The 18,615-nt window shown below is 32.6% G+C and overlaps 7 protein-coding genes across 7 annotated transcripts; 4 read left to right on the top strand and 3 right to left on the bottom strand.

The window, feature by feature from the left end:
• Positions 1-240: 240 nt before the first annotated feature.
• MIL1 (Mil1p) lies at positions 241-3,270 on the bottom strand (the record flags this gene model as incomplete). The annotated part of the gene is made up of 1 exon (XM_003671281.2): positions 241-3,270. The coding sequence occupies one exon, from the start codon at positions 3,268-3,270 to the stop codon at positions 241-243; it is 3,030 nt and encodes a 1,009-aa protein (XP_003671329.2).
• A 946-nt stretch (positions 3,271-4,216) lies between these two features.
• RPL22B (60S ribosomal protein eL22) lies at positions 4,217-4,633 on the top strand (the record flags this gene model as incomplete). Its single annotated transcript, XM_003671280.2, has 1 exon — positions 4,217-4,633. The coding sequence occupies one exon, from the start codon at positions 4,217-4,219 to the stop codon at positions 4,631-4,633; it is 417 nt and encodes a 138-aa protein (XP_003671328.2).
• A 565-nt stretch (positions 4,634-5,198) lies between these two features.
• MOB2 (Mob2p) lies at positions 5,199-6,211 on the top strand (the record flags this gene model as incomplete). The annotated part of the gene is made up of 2 exons (XM_003671279.2): positions 5,199-5,218; positions 5,338-6,211. The coding sequence occupies 2 exons, from the start codon at positions 5,199-5,201 to the stop codon at positions 6,209-6,211; spliced, it is 894 nt and encodes a 297-aa protein (XP_003671327.2).
• A 242-nt stretch (positions 6,212-6,453) lies between these two features.
• Positions 6,454-10,518, bottom strand: RPO41 (DNA-directed RNA polymerase; the record flags this gene model as incomplete). Its single annotated transcript, XM_003671278.2, has 1 exon — positions 6,454-10,518. One exon carries the CDS (start codon positions 10,516-10,518, stop codon positions 6,454-6,456), a length of 4,065 nt encoding a protein of 1,354 aa, XP_003671326.2.
• Positions 10,519-11,424: 906 nt separating this feature from the next.
• Positions 11,425-12,057, top strand: YPT1 (Rab family GTPase YPT1; the record flags this gene model as incomplete). Its single annotated transcript, XM_003671277.2, has 1 exon — positions 11,425-12,057. The coding sequence occupies one exon, from the start codon at positions 11,425-11,427 to the stop codon at positions 12,055-12,057; it is 633 nt and encodes a 210-aa protein (XP_003671325.2).
• A 796-nt stretch (positions 12,058-12,853) lies between these two features.
• ACT1 (actin) lies at positions 12,854-14,738 on the top strand (the record flags this gene model as incomplete). Its single annotated transcript, XM_003671276.2, has 2 exons — positions 12,854-12,863; positions 13,621-14,738. The coding sequence occupies 2 exons, from the start codon at positions 12,854-12,856 to the stop codon at positions 14,736-14,738; spliced, it is 1,128 nt and encodes a 375-aa protein (XP_003671324.2).
• Positions 14,739-15,183: 445 nt separating this feature from the next.
• CDC15 (serine/threonine protein kinase CDC15) lies at positions 15,184-18,543 on the bottom strand (the record flags this gene model as incomplete). Its single annotated transcript, XM_003671275.2, has 1 exon — positions 15,184-18,543. The coding sequence occupies one exon, from the start codon at positions 18,541-18,543 to the stop codon at positions 15,184-15,186; it is 3,360 nt and encodes a 1,119-aa protein (XP_003671323.2).
• Positions 18,544-18,615: the final 72 nt, after the last annotated feature.

The following is an 18,615-nucleotide window of genomic DNA, read 5'->3' as shown; positions in this document are numbered from 1 at the left end:
CTCCCTGCACTAAGTAATTGGAAATTATCTTGCTGAGTTTTTGGCGTTGATGGTGTCGGATGAGGTTTTGAAGTTAAGACTGAGGCTGAAGTTGAAGTCGAACTGTTATGTTCTTGTTCTTCATTGTNTGGTCAGCAGCAGCAGCAGCAGCTGCTGCTTCACTTTCTTTTGGTTCTTCGTGTCATTGCTGCTTTCAGTAATTCCAATTCATGCATCAATGCTCCATGATCAACAATAGCATTATCCTTCCTCTTTGTTTTGATTTTTTTCGTCAGTAGATGAACCATCGTCTTCTCCTTCAAGAGCTCCTTCTCTACCTTCTTCAACAGCTTCTTCCACCATTACTTGCCATTTGGATTTTTTCGGTTTCAGCCATTTGGGCATCCAACTGTTGTGCTTTTTCCTTTCAGATAATTTTTTCTGGGCTGCATCAACATCGTGCACTAATTTCCTTTTCCTTTTATATTCATTGGGATCCATAATTTCTTCAATTTCCACAAAAGTATCATCAAGAACAGCAATACCCATTTCTCTTAATAGTTTTGGCATATTTTTACGGTATGCCATATGACCATCTACAAATTCTGTACAATTGAAGTTTTCAATTTCGTTAATATCTTCAATGGGAGAAATACCCATGACTGCTTTGAATCCACCTCCAGTTGCACGGAATAAATAAGCGAGGACCCAATCTTTGTCTGAGTAACCATTAACGAATCTTCCACTGACGATGGAACGGGCCATAACTAAATGTTCTCTTTTCCTAACAATAGGAGTACCAAATATGAAAACATTCTCAACCAATCCAGATGCCTTTCTTTTAGAAAGTTCAATTAAACATGAAAAGATGACTCTTGCCCCCAGGGAAAACCCTACTAACGTAATGGGACGTTCACCTAAATTCCTTGACATCAAAGTATCTGCTAGGATAAGCCCTGCAGCCCATGCTCTATCTAATGATACATTCCATGGATTATCCAATATATAACCTAATTTAGAAAGAGCCATCGGCCATTGAATAGCAGACATAAGACCTGTTAAGATAGTAGCTCCCAGGACTTGTTGAATGGTTTGAGTAAATACTTCACTTGCGACAATATTGATCGTTTGACCTGTGGATTTTAACATTTCAGGTTCCCAATATAAAGAATATAAATCACCTTCAAGAGGATCAACAGTTGAGAATGGTAATCTGACATCATCCTCATTACCTATAATCCAACCAGAAACACTTAAAATCAAATTAACTCTACGATTATTATGAAGAGGTCTAAATTCAAATGTTCTGACACTCCCCATTCTCTTTGACATACCTCTTGCACCAATATTAGCACCGATAGCTGTGCTTGATAATGCTACTACGGTGGTACCACCTACTCCCGTAAGGAACCCCGTGGCACCACCTATACCAATGGTAGATAACCCAGCAGCAATACCTGCACCAATGACAGGAGCCAAAAGACCACCACTTAATCCTAATACCAAAGAGCCACCTACCATAGCTAACCCAACATATGCCATTTTCTTCCGCCTTTTCCTCTTACGTCTACTTTTCATATGATCAGTTTCATTCCATTCTTGATCTTCAGTGGATTGCTCCATATCTAAGGAATCAGTGATACGTTTTTCAAATTCACAAATTTCCAATTTAGTAATATTTAGCGCTTTAGCGAATTTTATTAATAAAGTACGAGAACGAGCATCATATGTATAATTTTGTAAAAATACTAAGAATAAATCACAAATGATTGTCCATGCTATGTCTATATTCAGTCGATTTTGATCATTAATATTTTCTGGTTTTATTACTTTCTGTGGGACCATAGAGGTTGATTCCTTCGTTTCGGTTTTCGTTTCTATCGTGCCTTCCTCTTCGTTAGAATGTCGCATCTTTTCAGAATTGGCATCTGTTTCTTGTGAATTATCGAGGGATGATTTATTCTTTTCGCCTTTTTCTTGTGAGTTATCGAGGGATGATTTTTTCTTGTTGTCCTTCTCCCAGGGATTTTCCACATTTTGAGTAGTCTTCAAACACTTACAAAGATCTTCTAATTGAATCTTATGCAATGATAACTTTTCAATCATCTCAATTTCCTTTTGAGATACAGCTAAATGTTCATATAATCTTGATAATATGACAGTTTTCCATGCGGCCATATCCTTTTGAGTAAAATGTAATCTACTTGCCAATTTCTTATGAGATTTGATATCCACACAAAGACAAACTGTTGCAAGATCAGTACACATTTGATTGACAAGTACGTTGACTGCACCTAAGTAAGCGAATTTTTCCATATCTGATAATAAATCCTTGGTGACGCTTAGTTGTGAAGTGGGATTCAAATCATCTTGTGCCTCCACGTCATCTTCAAACTCATCAAACTCGCTATCTTCTTCTTCTTCTTCTTCTATTTCTTCAGGGTTGTTAAGAGTTATTTCAGAGTTGAGCTTTGAATTTGAAGATGAATAATTAGTCAATTGTGATTCTGTGGATTTATTTTTCGATTGTAAAGCTTTTTTCAACTTTTTATGTTCGAATAGGAAATCAGTCTTTTTATTAGATAAATATGATCTTTGTGCTTGAGTCTCTTCTGCAACTTTGGTATAATCGAATGTTTGTTTATTTTTATTATTATATTTACCAGTTTTCTGGATTTGTTCAATGTCAAATGTTTCTTCATTACTATCGTAAGGTTTCAATTCTAGTTCACCGTTCTTGTTGTATACGTTATATGATGCTACTGCTGGCATTGTTTGCCACTCACTATCATCATCAGTATCATCCGAGGAGAGAGAATGTGTATCTTCATGATCATTTTTGGCTTTCGGTATAGCATCGTTTGGAGATATGTCTTGTTCTTGTTTTTGCTGATGTGGTTCGTTCCTTGATGATATCGAAGGGGTTTCACTCGATCGTATAGGTTGAAAAGATGGTGATAAAGATTGGTTTAATGATGAGTTTTCTATTACGTCTTTTTGGCCCTCCTCTAAGTTCATATTCCTATATGACATTGGTAACGAATCTATTGTCAGATTTCCATTGTTATCACTTAGAGATGAGGATTCAGAATTACTATGATCTTCTGCTTCATTTGTATCACTATGTTCCTCAATTAACGTTTCTTGCAAGGGAGTAGAGCCAAGACCTTCATCATTGTGTTTTTCTTCATTTGATTGTTGTGATCGATTTGTTTCTGTATCTTTCTTTAAATATTTGGATATCTTGAGTCCTTTTAACTCTATACCCAAATCTTCCTCTGAATCAGACATAATTATTATATGGGAAGTAGGTTGTTCAGTGTGTTAATTTTGCTGACCCCACTTATTACGACACCTTAAACTTCAGGGAATACTATAGTATTTGTGTTTTGTTGCAGAAAACTCTTGTGTAAAAAGAGTATGGGATAATCCAAATATGTATGCTGGGTCAGACAGAGCTGTTCTGTTAAAAAAAAGCCAATTGTAAACTGCTTGAACTACGTTCTGATATGGTCTGCTAATAACACATCCTATCCACCTCTGTTTATTTTGACTTGATTTACTTTTATTGTTACACGTTTTCTTCTTGTTGTTCTTCTTTTACGATCCCCAAAAAATTGACGGCACCATCCGTGCATTTTGAAAAGCAAAACCTTACATCCGTACATTTCAGAAAATAGGTATTGAGAAGAGGTCTGGGTCTTCAAATACGGTTGTTGTTCTTATTTTTGTTTTCGTGTAACATCGTTTGGGTGACGCAAAAAACAATCAGAGAGACGCGAAAACTGTTCGTTTTATCTATTAACTTGAAGAGGTACATGGATATGTGCAAGTACATCCATCAGTGGTTCACAAGCATTTAGTTGTAACAAAGTGAAATACATTTAGCTTTCCATACCCTCAAGTAACCCAAACCAAACTTATATCCAGACAAATAAACAAACGAAATGGCACCAATTGTACGTTTTTTTAATACATCCATTCCATAGGTTCTAGAAAGAACTTTATTTGGGGACGCTATCTGTTATACAAGTCGATCTATTCCTGTTGTGACAAAACAAACTAACTTATCAAAGAAGAAGTTTTTCCCAGAAAATTGGAAATGCATTTAACCAACGTATATGTAGAAATAATGCATACTCATTTAAGCTTTGCTGTATTTTAAAAATTCACATTGAGGTTTCCCCCTCAATTTAGTTGTGATTGTTAATAGCAGTAGGCGAATGATATAACAGATATGGCCAACTATGGGCTAAAATTACTAACAAAAGAACGTATATATTATATTAAGACCTCAAGAAGACAACAAAAGACTATCAAGACATTAACTGTGGATGTCTCCTCCCCAACTGAAAATGGTGTCTTTGATCCAGCTTCGTATGCTAAATTTTTAATTGATCATATTAAGGTGGATGGAACCATTGGTAATTTGGGCAATGCAATCACTGTTGAGGAAGATGGTTCTATAGTGACTATTGTCTCTACAACTAAATTTTCTGGTAAATATTTGAAATATTTAACTAAGAAATATTTGAAGAAGAATCAATTGAGAGATTGGATTAGATTCATTTCTATTAAGAAGAATAATTATAAATTGTCCTTCTACCAAGTCACTCCTGAAGAAGATGCTGATGAGGAGGAGGATGCTGAATGATTAATGTTTTCGCTTACCGGTTGACTTTCCCTCAGTATTAATATTCGCATTCTTCTTCACAAAACTCAATAGCAAAACTTTAAATATGTAAGTACTGTTTTTCGCATATACAATCTTAACATAAATATCTAATTAATATCAACAATCTTACGAACAAAACCATCGAGGAAGTATTACTTCTTAAGTATTCGACAAGAAAGTCCAGATATAGTTTTCTCATGAAAAAAATGTCAGTAAAGACGGCGTCACTCTATACCTCCGAAATGACACATCTATTTCTCCGGCACACCCCTTTGGGGAAAAGTGAAAAATTCCAAAACTTATTGATTTGATCTGAAATTTAATACTTGTACATGAAATCAATTAATGGTAAGGTTGACAATCATTATTGACTAAATTAATCATTACAGCGATAGTAGCAACATCTGACCTATGCATACGAGCTACCTTAATCGTGAACTATAAAAATAGAAATTAATAACAACTTCTTCTCTTTCAGCGAAACTTCTGTCCATCATCAATTGTATTTTCAGAATAACCTAACAGCAAAAAGAACCAATTTACAATGTCATTTTTCAACTTCAAGTATGTCTTGCAGCTACTCACTAGAATTATATTTTAGCTTATATTTTTAACAAGCTTTACTAACATGAAATGAAAAAAAAATCGATCGATTTCTACTTTTCTACTCTTTTATATGACAGAGGTTTTGGAAGAAATTCTAAAAAGACAAAGAACCAAACGCACAATTTGGGAACACCAACTCCGCCTCCTCAAATGAGTACAATATATTCAAGTCCTCATAGTAGTAATTCTAAACTATCTCTTCGAAAATTGCCATCTCCAAAAAGGAAATCACAAAACAATCTCCCACCCCAACAACAACAGCAACCTCAATCATCATCAAATTCCTCATCTCATAAAATAAATGCCAATGCATCACAAAATACTTTAACGTCACATCAATCCGACAAGCCTGAAACCCAACAAGTAATGTTTTTAAGTGAACCCTTCGTTCGAACAGCGTTAGTGAAAGGTTCATTCAAGACAATCGTTCAATTACCTAAATATGTAGACATCGGAGAATGGATAGCATTAAATGTCTTCGAATTCTTCACTAATTTGAACCAATTTTACGGAGTCATTGCAGAATATGTCACACCAGACGCATACCCGACTATGAATGCCGACCCGCATACTGATTATTTATGGTTAGACGCCAATAATAGACAAGTCTCACTACCGGCAAGTCAATACATTGATCTGGCATTAACGTGGATAAATAATAAAGTCAATGATAAGAATTTGTTCCCCACGAGGAATGACGCTACGTTCCCACAGGTATTTTTGAGGGATGTACAAAGGATTATGGTACAAATGTTTAGAATTTTTGCACATATTTATCATCATCATTTTGATAAGATTGTGCATTTGTCGTTGGAAGCTCATTGGAATTCATTTTTCGCCCATTTTATTAGTTTCTCAAAGGAATTTAAAATTATCGATAGGAAGGAAATGGCTCCTTTATTGCCATTAATTGAAAGTTTCGAAAAACAAGGTAAGATTATTTATACGTAGAGAAGCTTTGACAATTATATAGACATTTTTAAACATAGACTATATATTCCCACGAAAAACATTCCTATATGTTGAATCGTTAATGTTTAAATTAACAATACATATAACATTAATATTATCGTAATTACTTCAGATAAAACATATAGACATACATTTTTTTTATTACATATTTACAAGATATATTTCTATTTTTGGGTATCATGGAACTTTTCGCGTGTGTGGTTTTCTATCATAATGCATTATCACGAAAAGAAATATTTACTTTCTCTAACATTTTGGACATCAAAATCACCCTTTGACGGAATTTCTGGTAGCTTTAATGGAACAATAACTAATACTGACATACTTTCTGTCACAGGCTTCAACTCATCAATCTCTTTAACATCTTCAACAAGTGATATACTCGTCACTAATTTACTTCCCTTTGCTCTCACAGTAGCTGATTCTGAATTCAACATATCTTGTCTTTTCTTTTCCATATGAATTTCATCAGCTAATGTTAAAGGTCTACCTAATTTCTCACTTTGTTCTTTCCTCCATTTTAATATCTTATTAGCAAGTTCAGTAGTCTTACCAATCTTAACAATTTGAACATAATCCTTATAACGTTCATCAAATTCATCTTTCAGTCTTTCAATTAAATCGACTTTATGTAATTCAATAAATTCATCTCTCAAATAAACACTCATCTTATTCACATCACATGCATGAGTCCAATAAGAATCATGAACTGATGCAAATTCCAAACCATTTTCCTTACATTTAATAGCAGATAATAACATATGTGATGCATCCAATGAATGAATGAAGTTTGGTGGGAACCCAGCTTTTTGCCTTCTTGCATTGACACCATTAATGGCAAATGGATCACTAATGAAAATTGTTTGTAAATTAGTCATCACTTGTTTCTTTGTAGCTTCACGATATGGTTGAACAATAGGCAATCCCAGGGGTGTTGTCCAAATCACTGATGACATAAAATCCGGTTTATTACCATTTTTAAAGGATTTACCATCAACATCTAGCCTTATAGATTTAGTAATCCTTTTGGCACATTCACCTAACCAATCTTGAATCAAATGAGCACTATGGAATAATTCTCTAATTGTAGCAAAGACATGGAAGGTTAAATACTTAGATAAATCAAAACATTGTTTACGATCGGGGAAATATTCAGACAATTGTTTTTCAATTTGGAAAGTGGCCCCCACATACGTGACACCATAAACATTTGTCATTACTGGTTGTTTAACCACTTTCCTTGTAATTTTGTCAACTAATAATTCAGCCTTTTTATCGCCTGCGAGAACAGCTTTTTCTAATCTTTTCTTAACCAAATTCGCTACATGTCTATAAACATCTTGAGGTCTTTCATTAGGAATTAAATTGACTTGAGTGGCACCTTCTACATCACCACCTAATGCAGCATAATGTTGTAGTCCATTACAAGTACCATCTTGATGAACAGGTTGATGTGAAATGAAATCCTCTGGATTGTCCAATTTTAGTGCTTCATTCAATTCAATACATGTAGCAAGAAGTTGCCATGGTTTATCTGCCTTCTTCCACCATCCTTTACCATCTAATGGGTTTTCTGCTGTATCTTTAACATCTTCAATATGATCTTCAATAAATTGAATTCTTTCAGTAAATGGAATTTTATCCATACCATAAAGATTTGCACAATGAATCTTTAACCATGATAACCCATCAGGACCTAATTTTTTACCCTTCCAAAAGATTAATAACCCACGACTCAAATCATTACCAAGATGGTTAAAATGTGGTGACAAAGGGTATGCTCTACCTCTAAAATCCAAATTATGTGGGAAATAAAATTTTTCACCAAGGAAAGCTCTTGCAATTTCCAATTTATAATTTGTATCACATCTAATTGATCTATTTTTGGATATTTTATTGGCAATCTCTTTGTTTTGTAATTTCCATTCACGTAAGATAGAAGGATCTGAATTTCTCGGTGGTGGTGGGATTAATTGCATATCATATTGAATTTGAGGAATATCTAAAAATTCAATACCTTCATTCCAAACTTTGGAAATAATTTCAAATAATCTTTTGTTGACTGTCCATGCAGTTTTACCTAGAGCATTCAACCCATTGTAAACGTCATCTATTGCTTCTTTGTCTGAGACTGCTTTCAAATATGCTAATTGTTCAGGAGACTCTTTGGATCTAATTAATGTGGATTGAGTATAGAAATATCCACCTGATCTCCAGTTCTTCCATTCTCTTGGTTCAACTAACATAGGTAATAATTGTGGTTGTACTGAGGCGACAAGCCTTTCACCGTTCAATTGATTAATTAAAGCTTTATGAATTTTAATGACACCTAATTTCATACCATTACAATATTGATAACTATGAGCAAAAGCCGGGGCTTCACCATAAACTTTTGTCTTTGTAATGGGGTCAAACCCTTCGACGTCAATCTTGGCTACATGGATCAAAGTCGAAATTAAAATAGAACCAATTTGAGCTCTAACAGCTTGAGGCCAAAATATTTTAGATTTTTCCAATTGAGTAGATCTAAAATTAGATTTTGCCCTTTGGACGATTTTTTTAAATTCAGCTGATTTCTTATTAATATCTTTGAAGATGCTAGATTCATTTTTCAATAATTGTTCAGATCTGAATTCCATTTCAATAGCTTTCCCCACAGATATAACTGCTCTTGCAGTTCTCATACCTTCAATGACCCCACCTGTAGAGTTTAATTTCAATAATTCTAAGATTGTAATGACACACATTTTCTCAGGATTGACTAATAAAAGGTATGGATCAAAATCTTGACTCTTAAAGATTTTTGATTGTTTTTCTAATTTCAATTGAGCCTTTTCAATTTCTTTCTTAAGAATGGGTAACATTAATTCATACCAATTCCATAATTTCACATTAAGACTTTTCCTAATGGATAAATCTCCTCTTTCTTTAGCTTCTTCAAAATCATGTTTCCAACGTTCCTTTGCTGCATCAGCAGCTCTACTCTCTAGGGCACGTTGTCTATCGATATTGAATTGTTCAAGGATAGATTCGAATGTTTCTCTTTCAGATTCGTTCGTTAATGATTTATAAATTTCGAAAAAATCCAAATCATTCCTGCTTGCGGTGGTGTGATTGTTGTTGTTCATTATGTTTTCATTTGGTTCGAAATTGTAATTTGAGATTAAATTCCGTTGTGTTTCATTCAACGATAAACCTAATAAGGTATGACGGATTACTTTCATACCGATTGTATCTACCGCGACTAATTCTTCTGTATTTTGCTTCTTTATAGATTCTACTGAATTATCCAATCTAACGATTTCATGCTGTTGTTCTGATGATTGTGTAGGATTTGGAGTATTTGATGTTGTTGTTTTCATGGATTCTTGATGCAATATTGATCTTATTGATGGAGGGATGTCTGTTTGTTGAATGAACTTTAAATCGTTGTATAATTTTTGGAAATCATTTATGTTTAAGATATCTATATTTTTTAAGATTTCCTTTATACCGTTTCTATTCATATTTAAGTATGTTTTAATATTTACATGTTTATTCGAAGTTGACGATAATGAATGATGAATTAGGATGGATAATGTTCTATCATTATAATGAATTGATTTAAATTTTGTTTTCAAATCATCCATTAAGATTTGGTCCAAATTTATATTATTTCTATTTGAATCGGATAATTTTTTCAAATATAGATTATAATCATCGATGAAATATTTTCTATGAGAATTAATCATGTAAAGAGAATTTAATATAGATTTTGCTCTATCGAAATAATTTGATTGAAGACATGCTTCCAAAAGGGACCACAATTGCATTACATCTCTCTTTTCAGTGGTGGATGAAATGGACGATGCATGAGATCTATTAAAAGTATCGAAGTTGGGTAAATATGGATTTTTGTTTGGTTTATCTATTTTCCTTTTCATTAATCTTGAATTCAATACATCAGTCACTAGATATTTTGATTTATTATTATTCTTTATATTGTTCATATCTGGAGGATTGAGAGAAATCCCCGGTACCGTAGTAGAAGCATTATGTGGTTTGGAAGATGTGGAAGAACAAGAAGAAGAAGAAGAAGAAGAAGGAGACGGTGATGGAAATAGTTGAGATGGATCATGGTTAGAATCATTATTAAGGTTTGAATATGAAGATAAATTTTGGAAAGTTAAACTTTTGGACGATATTGATCTTGTTGAAAGTAATATAGAGGTATTACTACTTGTGTGAACATTTTGTAGAATAGATGATCGAACATTAGTTGAGCGACTTGTTATTGGTCTTAACATGGTAGCCTAAAATCTGCTATGACTGTGGGGAATCTTCAAATATAATAACACTTGGTTTCAGGGCAGTTAAAGAAAATAGAGAAGCAAAAATTATTATCCAATGAATTAACCAATGTATAGTATAATGAAATCGTGGGACCTGTATGTATGTAAATAGTGAGTTATAGGAAATCTTGTTGTAGATAGTTTGGTTAACCAGTCTACCTTTTCACACACGCACACACACACTAAGATGCTTGTAAACGTACATACATACATAGTTCCACTACGTAGACTCTATTAGACTAAACTGTTAAACTCTGAAAGGTAATATTTGAGGGTTCCAAAGGCGCTGGGTGTATGCATATAGGGCTGAAAGTAGTCAGGGCTAAAAGTGACTAGGGCTGTAAAAACTTCTGAAGCCGGGTAATGGACATCATATGACTGGAAGCATAGAATTCTTATTTCACTTGGCGGAGGTTTATCTAATGGGGTAAAATCAAAATTCGACACATGGCAGAAATGGGTTTGCAAGTAAGTAACTGGGTGGTGTGAGGTATATCTTGATCTTCCAATAATTGTGTGTGTGTGTGTATGTATATATGTATATGTTTATATATATATTATAATTACATTTATTATTTTCCTTTCTATTTAGCTCTGAAATGCACACTCTTGTTGTCAAAAAAGTGATCTCTTAATACCTTTAACCGTTACATATTGTAATTCTTCTACCTACCTCTTGTGTGTGAAGGCCAACTAAGCGGAGAAGGGGGAAAAAAAAATAGAAACAGTTTTTAGCGTTACACTGTACATACATAACATAACACAAACGTTATATATATATATATATATACATATACATATACATCGATAAGATACACACCAACAAAAACAAACAAACCACAAGAGCAACATAACACAAACATGAACAGTGAATACGATTATTTATTCAAGTTGTTGTTGATTGGTAATTCCGGGGTAGGTAAATCCTGTCTTTTATTAAGATTTTCAGATGATACATACACAAATGATTATATTTCCACCATTGGTGTTGATTTCAAGATTAAGACTGTGGAACTAGATGGGAAGACTGTTAAATTACAAATTTGGGATACTGCGGGACAAGAAAGATTTAGAACCATTACATCTTCATATTATCGTGGATCTCATGGTATTATTATTGTTTATGATGTTACTGATCAAGATTCATTTGATGGTGTTAAGATGTGGTTACAAGAAATTGATCGTTATGCTACATCTACTGTTTTGAAGTTATTGGTGGGTAATAAATGTGATTTGGAAGATAAAAGAGTTGTGGAATATGATGTGGCAAAGGAATTTGCAGATTCTAATAAGATGCCATTTTTGGAAACAAGTGCATTGAACTCTACTAATGTGGAAGAAGCATTCTTGACTATGGCTAGACAAATTAAAGAAAGTATGAATCAACAAAAGATGGAAGATAGTAATGCAGCCAGTAAAGGGGGTGATAAGAACTCTAATGTCAATTTGACAGGAGGTCAAAGTTTGACTAATTCTAGCAGTGGGTGCTGTTAAACAGTTGAAGCGAAGTGCCCAACCGTTTTAAATTTAAGAGCAAGAACAAGAACCGGGAAACATGAGCAAGCGAGTGAGCAAAAGCGCAAAAACCATATGCTAGTTTAGTAGACTATCTATCTATCTATCAATCAACGAGTCTAGTGGACTGCCATATTATATTTACCCCGAATCCAGCACAATAAATAATACATAACTACGTAACTGTTAATTTTTTTCCAATCTACATTATACTACACTAAAATATATATATATATATTTATATATATTTAAGTAAGTAGGTAAGTAACTAACGAGCCTCCAGAGGATCACAGATCTATCTAAGTACGATCCTCTGAGCATTACCCTCCATGACTCCCGCAGATCCATCACCAGCGACGGCGCCCGCCCCCACCAGGACCCACGCGGAATCGAGGCGCGGGAACACCAGGAAAACCTAAAAAACCTTAAAGTGGCCAACGCATCGTGGAGCTGCTTCCGTGGCCTCTCCTTTTTCCGCGCTGCTGCCGCTGCTGCCGCTGTTACAGATTGGTCTTAACTGGTTGTTGTTAGTTGGTGCTTCCTCGAATCTCCCTCTCTCGTTTTGGAATTTTTCACTTTCACACACATTGTCTGTCTATCTGTCTCTTTGTCTGTCTGCCTCTCTTAATTATATAACAACACATACCTCTCTCTTTCTGATTACTTATTCAATCCTATTCTCTACTTGATTCCAATTCATTTCTAAGAAAAAAAAACTAAGTCTTCTTTTCATACAAGAAACAAACCACCACAAAAGAAAAACTACAAAACAAAAATGGATTCTGGTATGTTCACACTACTTTTATTTTCCAAAACTTACTCCTATTTTCAACCATTTTCCTTATTTTTCCATTCTTCTTGACATGAACAAATCATAAACCAACAAAACGAACAATATAAAAGAGCACGCGTTTCATCCTTCGAGTATCCAAATCAACTACAACTACACTTACATTTAACTTACACTACATAGGATCATGATCCAGTCTGATCCAGTCGCGATCCAACCATTTTCACTTTGATATTTATCATCCTACATACGACAAGAGGCAAGAGAGATTTCCAATGCCTATATTTTCCCCCAGGTAAAAATGCAATATATGACCACTATACCATAGAGCTATTATTTCCCTTGGTATATGCCTCCTTTTTTTTTAGTTCAATTCAGTTCCGGTCGGTTTCTCATTTTTTGGGAATTTTTTGTTTGTTTTTCGGGAAATTTTCCAGAATTTCCTATTTGGGTAATTCTCGGATCCCTCTCGTAAATCACGATAAAATGATCTCGATCTGTAAAACATGACACTAATTATTACTATTATTATTATTTTTATAATAATAATAATAATAATAATAATAATAATAATAATAATAATAATAATAATAATAAGAGCATAAAGTTGAATAAAATGGGGAAAATGGTTCCAGTTTATTTAAAACCATAAACAATTTCTTTACTAACAATTTTATCACTATTAAAATATTTTCATTATATTCTACCATAATGTAATATTTTCTTAACCTCCCCTCCCCCTTTCAATACAGAAGTCGCTGCTTTAGTTATTGATAACGGTTCCGGTATGTGTAAAGCCGGTTTCGCCGGTGATGACGCTCCAAGAGCTGTCTTCCCATCCATCGTTGGTAGACCAAGACATCAAGGTATCATGGTCGGTATGGGTCAAAAGGATTCTTACGTCGGTGATGAAGCTCAATCTAAAAGAGGTATCTTAACTTTACGTTATCCAATTGAACACGGTATCGTCACAAATTGGGATGACATGGAAAAAATCTGGCATCATACTTTCTACAATGAATTAAGAGTCGCCCCAGAAGAACATCCTGTTCTTTTAACTGAAGCTCCAATGAACCCAAAATCTAACAGAGAAAAAATGACTCAAATCATGTTTGAAACTTTTAACGTTCCAGCTTTCTACGTCTCTATTCAAGCCGTCTTATCTTTATACTCCTCTGGTAGAACTACCGGTATCGTCTTAGATTCTGGTGATGGTGTTACTCACGTTGTCCCAATTTATGCAGGTTTCTCATTACCTCACGCTATCTTAAGAATTGATTTAGCTGGTAGAGATTTGACCGATTATTTGATGAAGATCTTAAGTGAACGTGGTTATTCATTCTCCACTACTGCTGAAAGAGAAATTGTTCGTGACATTAAAGAAAAATTATGTTACGTTGCATTAGATTTTGAACAAGAAATGCAAACTGCTTCTCAATCATCTTCCATTGAAAAATCTTACGAATTACCAGATGGTCAAGTTATTACCATTGGTAATGAAAGATTTAGAGCTCCAGAAGCTTTATTCCATCCATCTGTCTTAGGTTTGGAATCATCAGGTATTGATCAAACCACCTATAATTCCATCATGAAATGTGATGTGGACGTTAGAAAGGAATTATACGGTAATATTGTCATGTCTGGTGGGTCTACTATGTTCCCAGGTATTGCTGAAAGAATGCAAAAGGAAATTACTGCATTGGCTCCATCTTCAATGAAAGTTAAAATTATCGCTCCTCCTGAAAGAAAATACTCTGTTTGGATTGGTGGTTCCATTTTGGCTTCTTTGACTACTTTCCAACAAATGTGGATCTCAAAGCAAGAATATGATGAAAGTGGTCCTTCTATCGTTCATCACAAATGTTTCTAAGCGAAAAAAAATCCTAAAAATAAAAATATAATCGTTTTTTTGTACGTATACTTTATAGTATTTTTTTGAAAATGATAAATATAAATCACTCTCACTTACTTACTTACTTACTTACTTACTTACTTACCTACTTGGTTTAGAATAAAATAAACAAACAATTAAAAGGATTTAAACTTTTTGTTTTCCTTGTATTGTCTCTTTCTCTAAGAATCAAAATAAAATAAAATAAAATCAATGAATACATACAGATATAATAATAGTAATAATAATAATGATAATAATAATAAATATGATACTTTTTGTAGTTGATATATCTACATACGTACGTACGTACAAAAAATGACGAATTTATTTTTATGGACAACGTAGAAGAATACTCGAGATAAATGCAAAGTAAAAGCTCTATATAAATGCAATGAATGACTATTCAATTTTTTTTTTTCGGTCAAGACACAATATTCCCCTTCTCTATCATTATTTTCTTATTGGATTTCACTAATAATTTTTGAATATTATTACATAATTGATGAATTAAAATTGAATCACTACCAACTTTCCCATCCTCAATCTTGTTTCCTGTCTTCCAATTATTTTGTAAAAAAGTATTAATTTCATATAATTTTTTATTAACGATTAATAACATGTCCTCGTCAATATCTTCTTCTTTTTCGGTGGCAAATTGTAATGAATTCATAAAGATTATTTTGACGAATTTTAAAAGATCAATTTGAATTAATAAACTATTAAAATAATTTTGAAAAAACATTTCAATCCTTTGGAAAAATAATCCGTTTGATATGAGTTTATAATTTAAATCTAGTAATGATAATGATGATGATGATGATGATGATGTCATTGAACAAAATTTAATGAAAATTTTGATAAATTTGTTGAAATCAATGTCATCATCATTTGTTGAGTTTCCAAATTGATAAAATGCGTTTGTTAAATGATTTGATAATTTCTTGAGTTGGTCGTTTTGAATTATTGAAAAATTTTGTAAGATTAAATCTAATCCTTCAACAATAAAATCATCATTATGTAAATAATTTAATGCCAAGTTTATGAATGATTCATTTAATGAGGAAATTTCTTGTGAAGGATGATGAAATTTGTGTATGTTTTCTTTTGGATTTTGATTTGTGTTTTCATTTGATGATATTTCCGATAATATTGTAAGTAATTGTTGAATAATAGATTTTATTGAATTCTTCTTTGCCAACATGTTGGTACTTTTCTTGGTGTGACTGTCAGAAGTTTTAATAGATTCATAAAATTTCAATAAATTATTACTAAAGTTAATAAAATCAATATTATATTTCAATTGAATTAATAGGGGATTATTTAAATGTGTCAAATATGAAAGTAATTTAATGAAATATTTCCATAGATGAACATTTCCCGTCATAATTAATTTATTATCAGTTAAGAAATCTAATAACCAATTGGTAAAATTTTCTGGTAATTTAAATTTCGACGCATTGATCATACATGATTGAGAAGATGACGAGGACGAAGAAGAACATGAAGAAGAAGAAGATGGTGATGATGTACCAGGAGATGCGGTCATCATCACTAAAGAAACAGCACCACGAGAAGGTGATGATGAAGGAGACATTCTTATTGGTGATAAGTATGGGGATTTTGTTGGAGATGAATTTACATTTGAACCACTACGTGGGAATGAAGGATTTAAATTAGAATGTGCTGTAGAAAATGTTGCTTGAAACATACAAGTTATTGATTTTAAAACCACATATAATATTTGTGGATCAGTATTATTTGTGATGCAATTTGAATTAACAATATGAGGTAAGAAATTTTTAGCAAACCAAACGGGAGACACTGTTGATAATCTTAATAAGATTGTTTTGCAGTTTTTATCATTTAAGTTATTGATTAATGATGATACTGATAAATTATTTTGACACCAATTTGACCAGATTTTTAAGGAAGAAGCGGATGATAAAGAAGAATTTAAATGTTCCATGAAATTATATATTAATTGCCAATATAATTTTGTATTCTTAAGCTTGTTAATAATTTCAGGATTCATAATACCGCATTGTATTAGAATTTCTTTGGAATCATTTGAGGTTGAAATTGAATTTGAACTTGAATTATTAGCGAAAAAATTGAATACGATTGATTCGTATAGGATTGGGTTATTTAATAAAATTGGGATCCCACCAATTGATATGAAAATTTGTTTTAATTTAGAATTATTGCTTTGATAATCATATTCTAATAGGTATTGTAAATTTTTTAAAAATAGTTTAGTATTTTTTTTATCGCTATCTTTATTTATACTTATCATTATTTGCATGATAATTTCTATTAAATTGTATGGATCACATTTTTGGAAGATTATTGGGAGATAATTTTTTATTGACTTACCTTTTTGTATTTTATTTAGATAATAATCTTCACTTTTTGATACATCTTTATTATCATTATCATTATCATTAGTGTTGGTATTGTTGTTAAGGGATGAACGTGAATTTTTTGGTGTAAGAATATTATTATTATTATGAGATATTTTCATAAATGCAGGTGTATTTTTAATAGGAGAGGGACAAAGGTTATTTTTCATTTCATTTTCGTTTCCATTGATATTTCGTTGTGCAATTGGAGTTTCCATCACATTTGATGGAGAGGAAGATTGTTTTTTCAATGGAGAATTGTCATTATTATTTGTTATGGATAGGATAAGGTTTTCATCATTTTCGAAATCATTATCCCAAAATTCATCAGTTGCAAAATTTGTTTCTTTAAACTTACTTAATTTTTTATTCAAATTAGATTTAATGACAGGGGGAGCGGTATGTTCGTTTTTGTTTTTATTTTTATTTTCACTTTTATTTTTATTTTTATTTTCATTTTCATTAGTTATCCATGGATGATTTAGTAAGACTAATGCAGTTGGTCTTTTGTACATGTTTTTTTGAAAACATTTACTCAAGAAATCTTTCACTTCATAAGACATGGAATCCGGAGGTATATAATTATCATTTTCAATAGCATACGAAATAGTAGTATTAGTCAATTTACTAAATGGAGGATCACCAGTCAATAATTCCACTACTGTAGACCCCAATGACCAAATATCACTCAATGTAGATGCACCTCTATTACCCAAAATTTCAGGAGACATCCAATTCAATGACCCAGCTAAAGTCATTGCAGTATTTGTTACTCTTGTAGAGACACCGAAATCAGCTAATTTAACAATCCTTTCAGCATTTAATAATAAATTAGCAGCTTTAATATCTCTATGAATGACCCCTTGATTATGTAAATAATTCAATCCATTTAAAGTTTGTTTAATGTATGTTTTTGCGTTGAATTCAGGTATTCCATGTCCTGAACTTATCATATTTTTCAATGAACCCAGGGAGCAAAATTCCAAAATAATATATAAAGATGATGATTTTTGAATGAATCCATGATATTTGACAATATTTGTATGATTTAAATTTTTCAATAGATCAATTTCCGACATTATTTCATTTAAATCGTCGTTGTTGTGATAATTTATTTCCTTTATGGCTACTAATTGTGAAGTTTTCTTGTTTATTGCCTTGTATACTACACCATATGAACCTTGACCTATTACTTTTTTCAATTGATATTGGACTGATTTATTCTTTCTTTGTGATAATGATGATGACGACGTTGTTGAAGAAGTTGGTATATATTGAGCAGTGGCGGGAGTATTGTTATCACGATTCTGCCTCCTTTGCAATTGCTGCTGCTGCTGTTGTTGTTGTTGTTGAGCAGGGGTAAGATTGATACGATCATACATTCTTATGCTATTTTATATGAAGCGGTGATTGTACTTGTATCTTTTTGTTTTGTTTCGAATTGATCTTGTTTC

The sequence above is a fragment of the Naumovozyma dairenensis genome, chromosome 7, assembly GCF_000227115.2.
Source record: "Naumovozyma dairenensis CBS 421 chromosome 7, complete genome".
NCBI classification, from domain to species: Eukaryota; Fungi; Ascomycota; class Saccharomycetes; order Saccharomycetales; family Saccharomycetaceae; genus Naumovozyma; species Naumovozyma dairenensis.
Note: the sequence above shows the minus strand (reverse complement) of the source record. Positions and strands in the feature narration are given on the sequence as shown.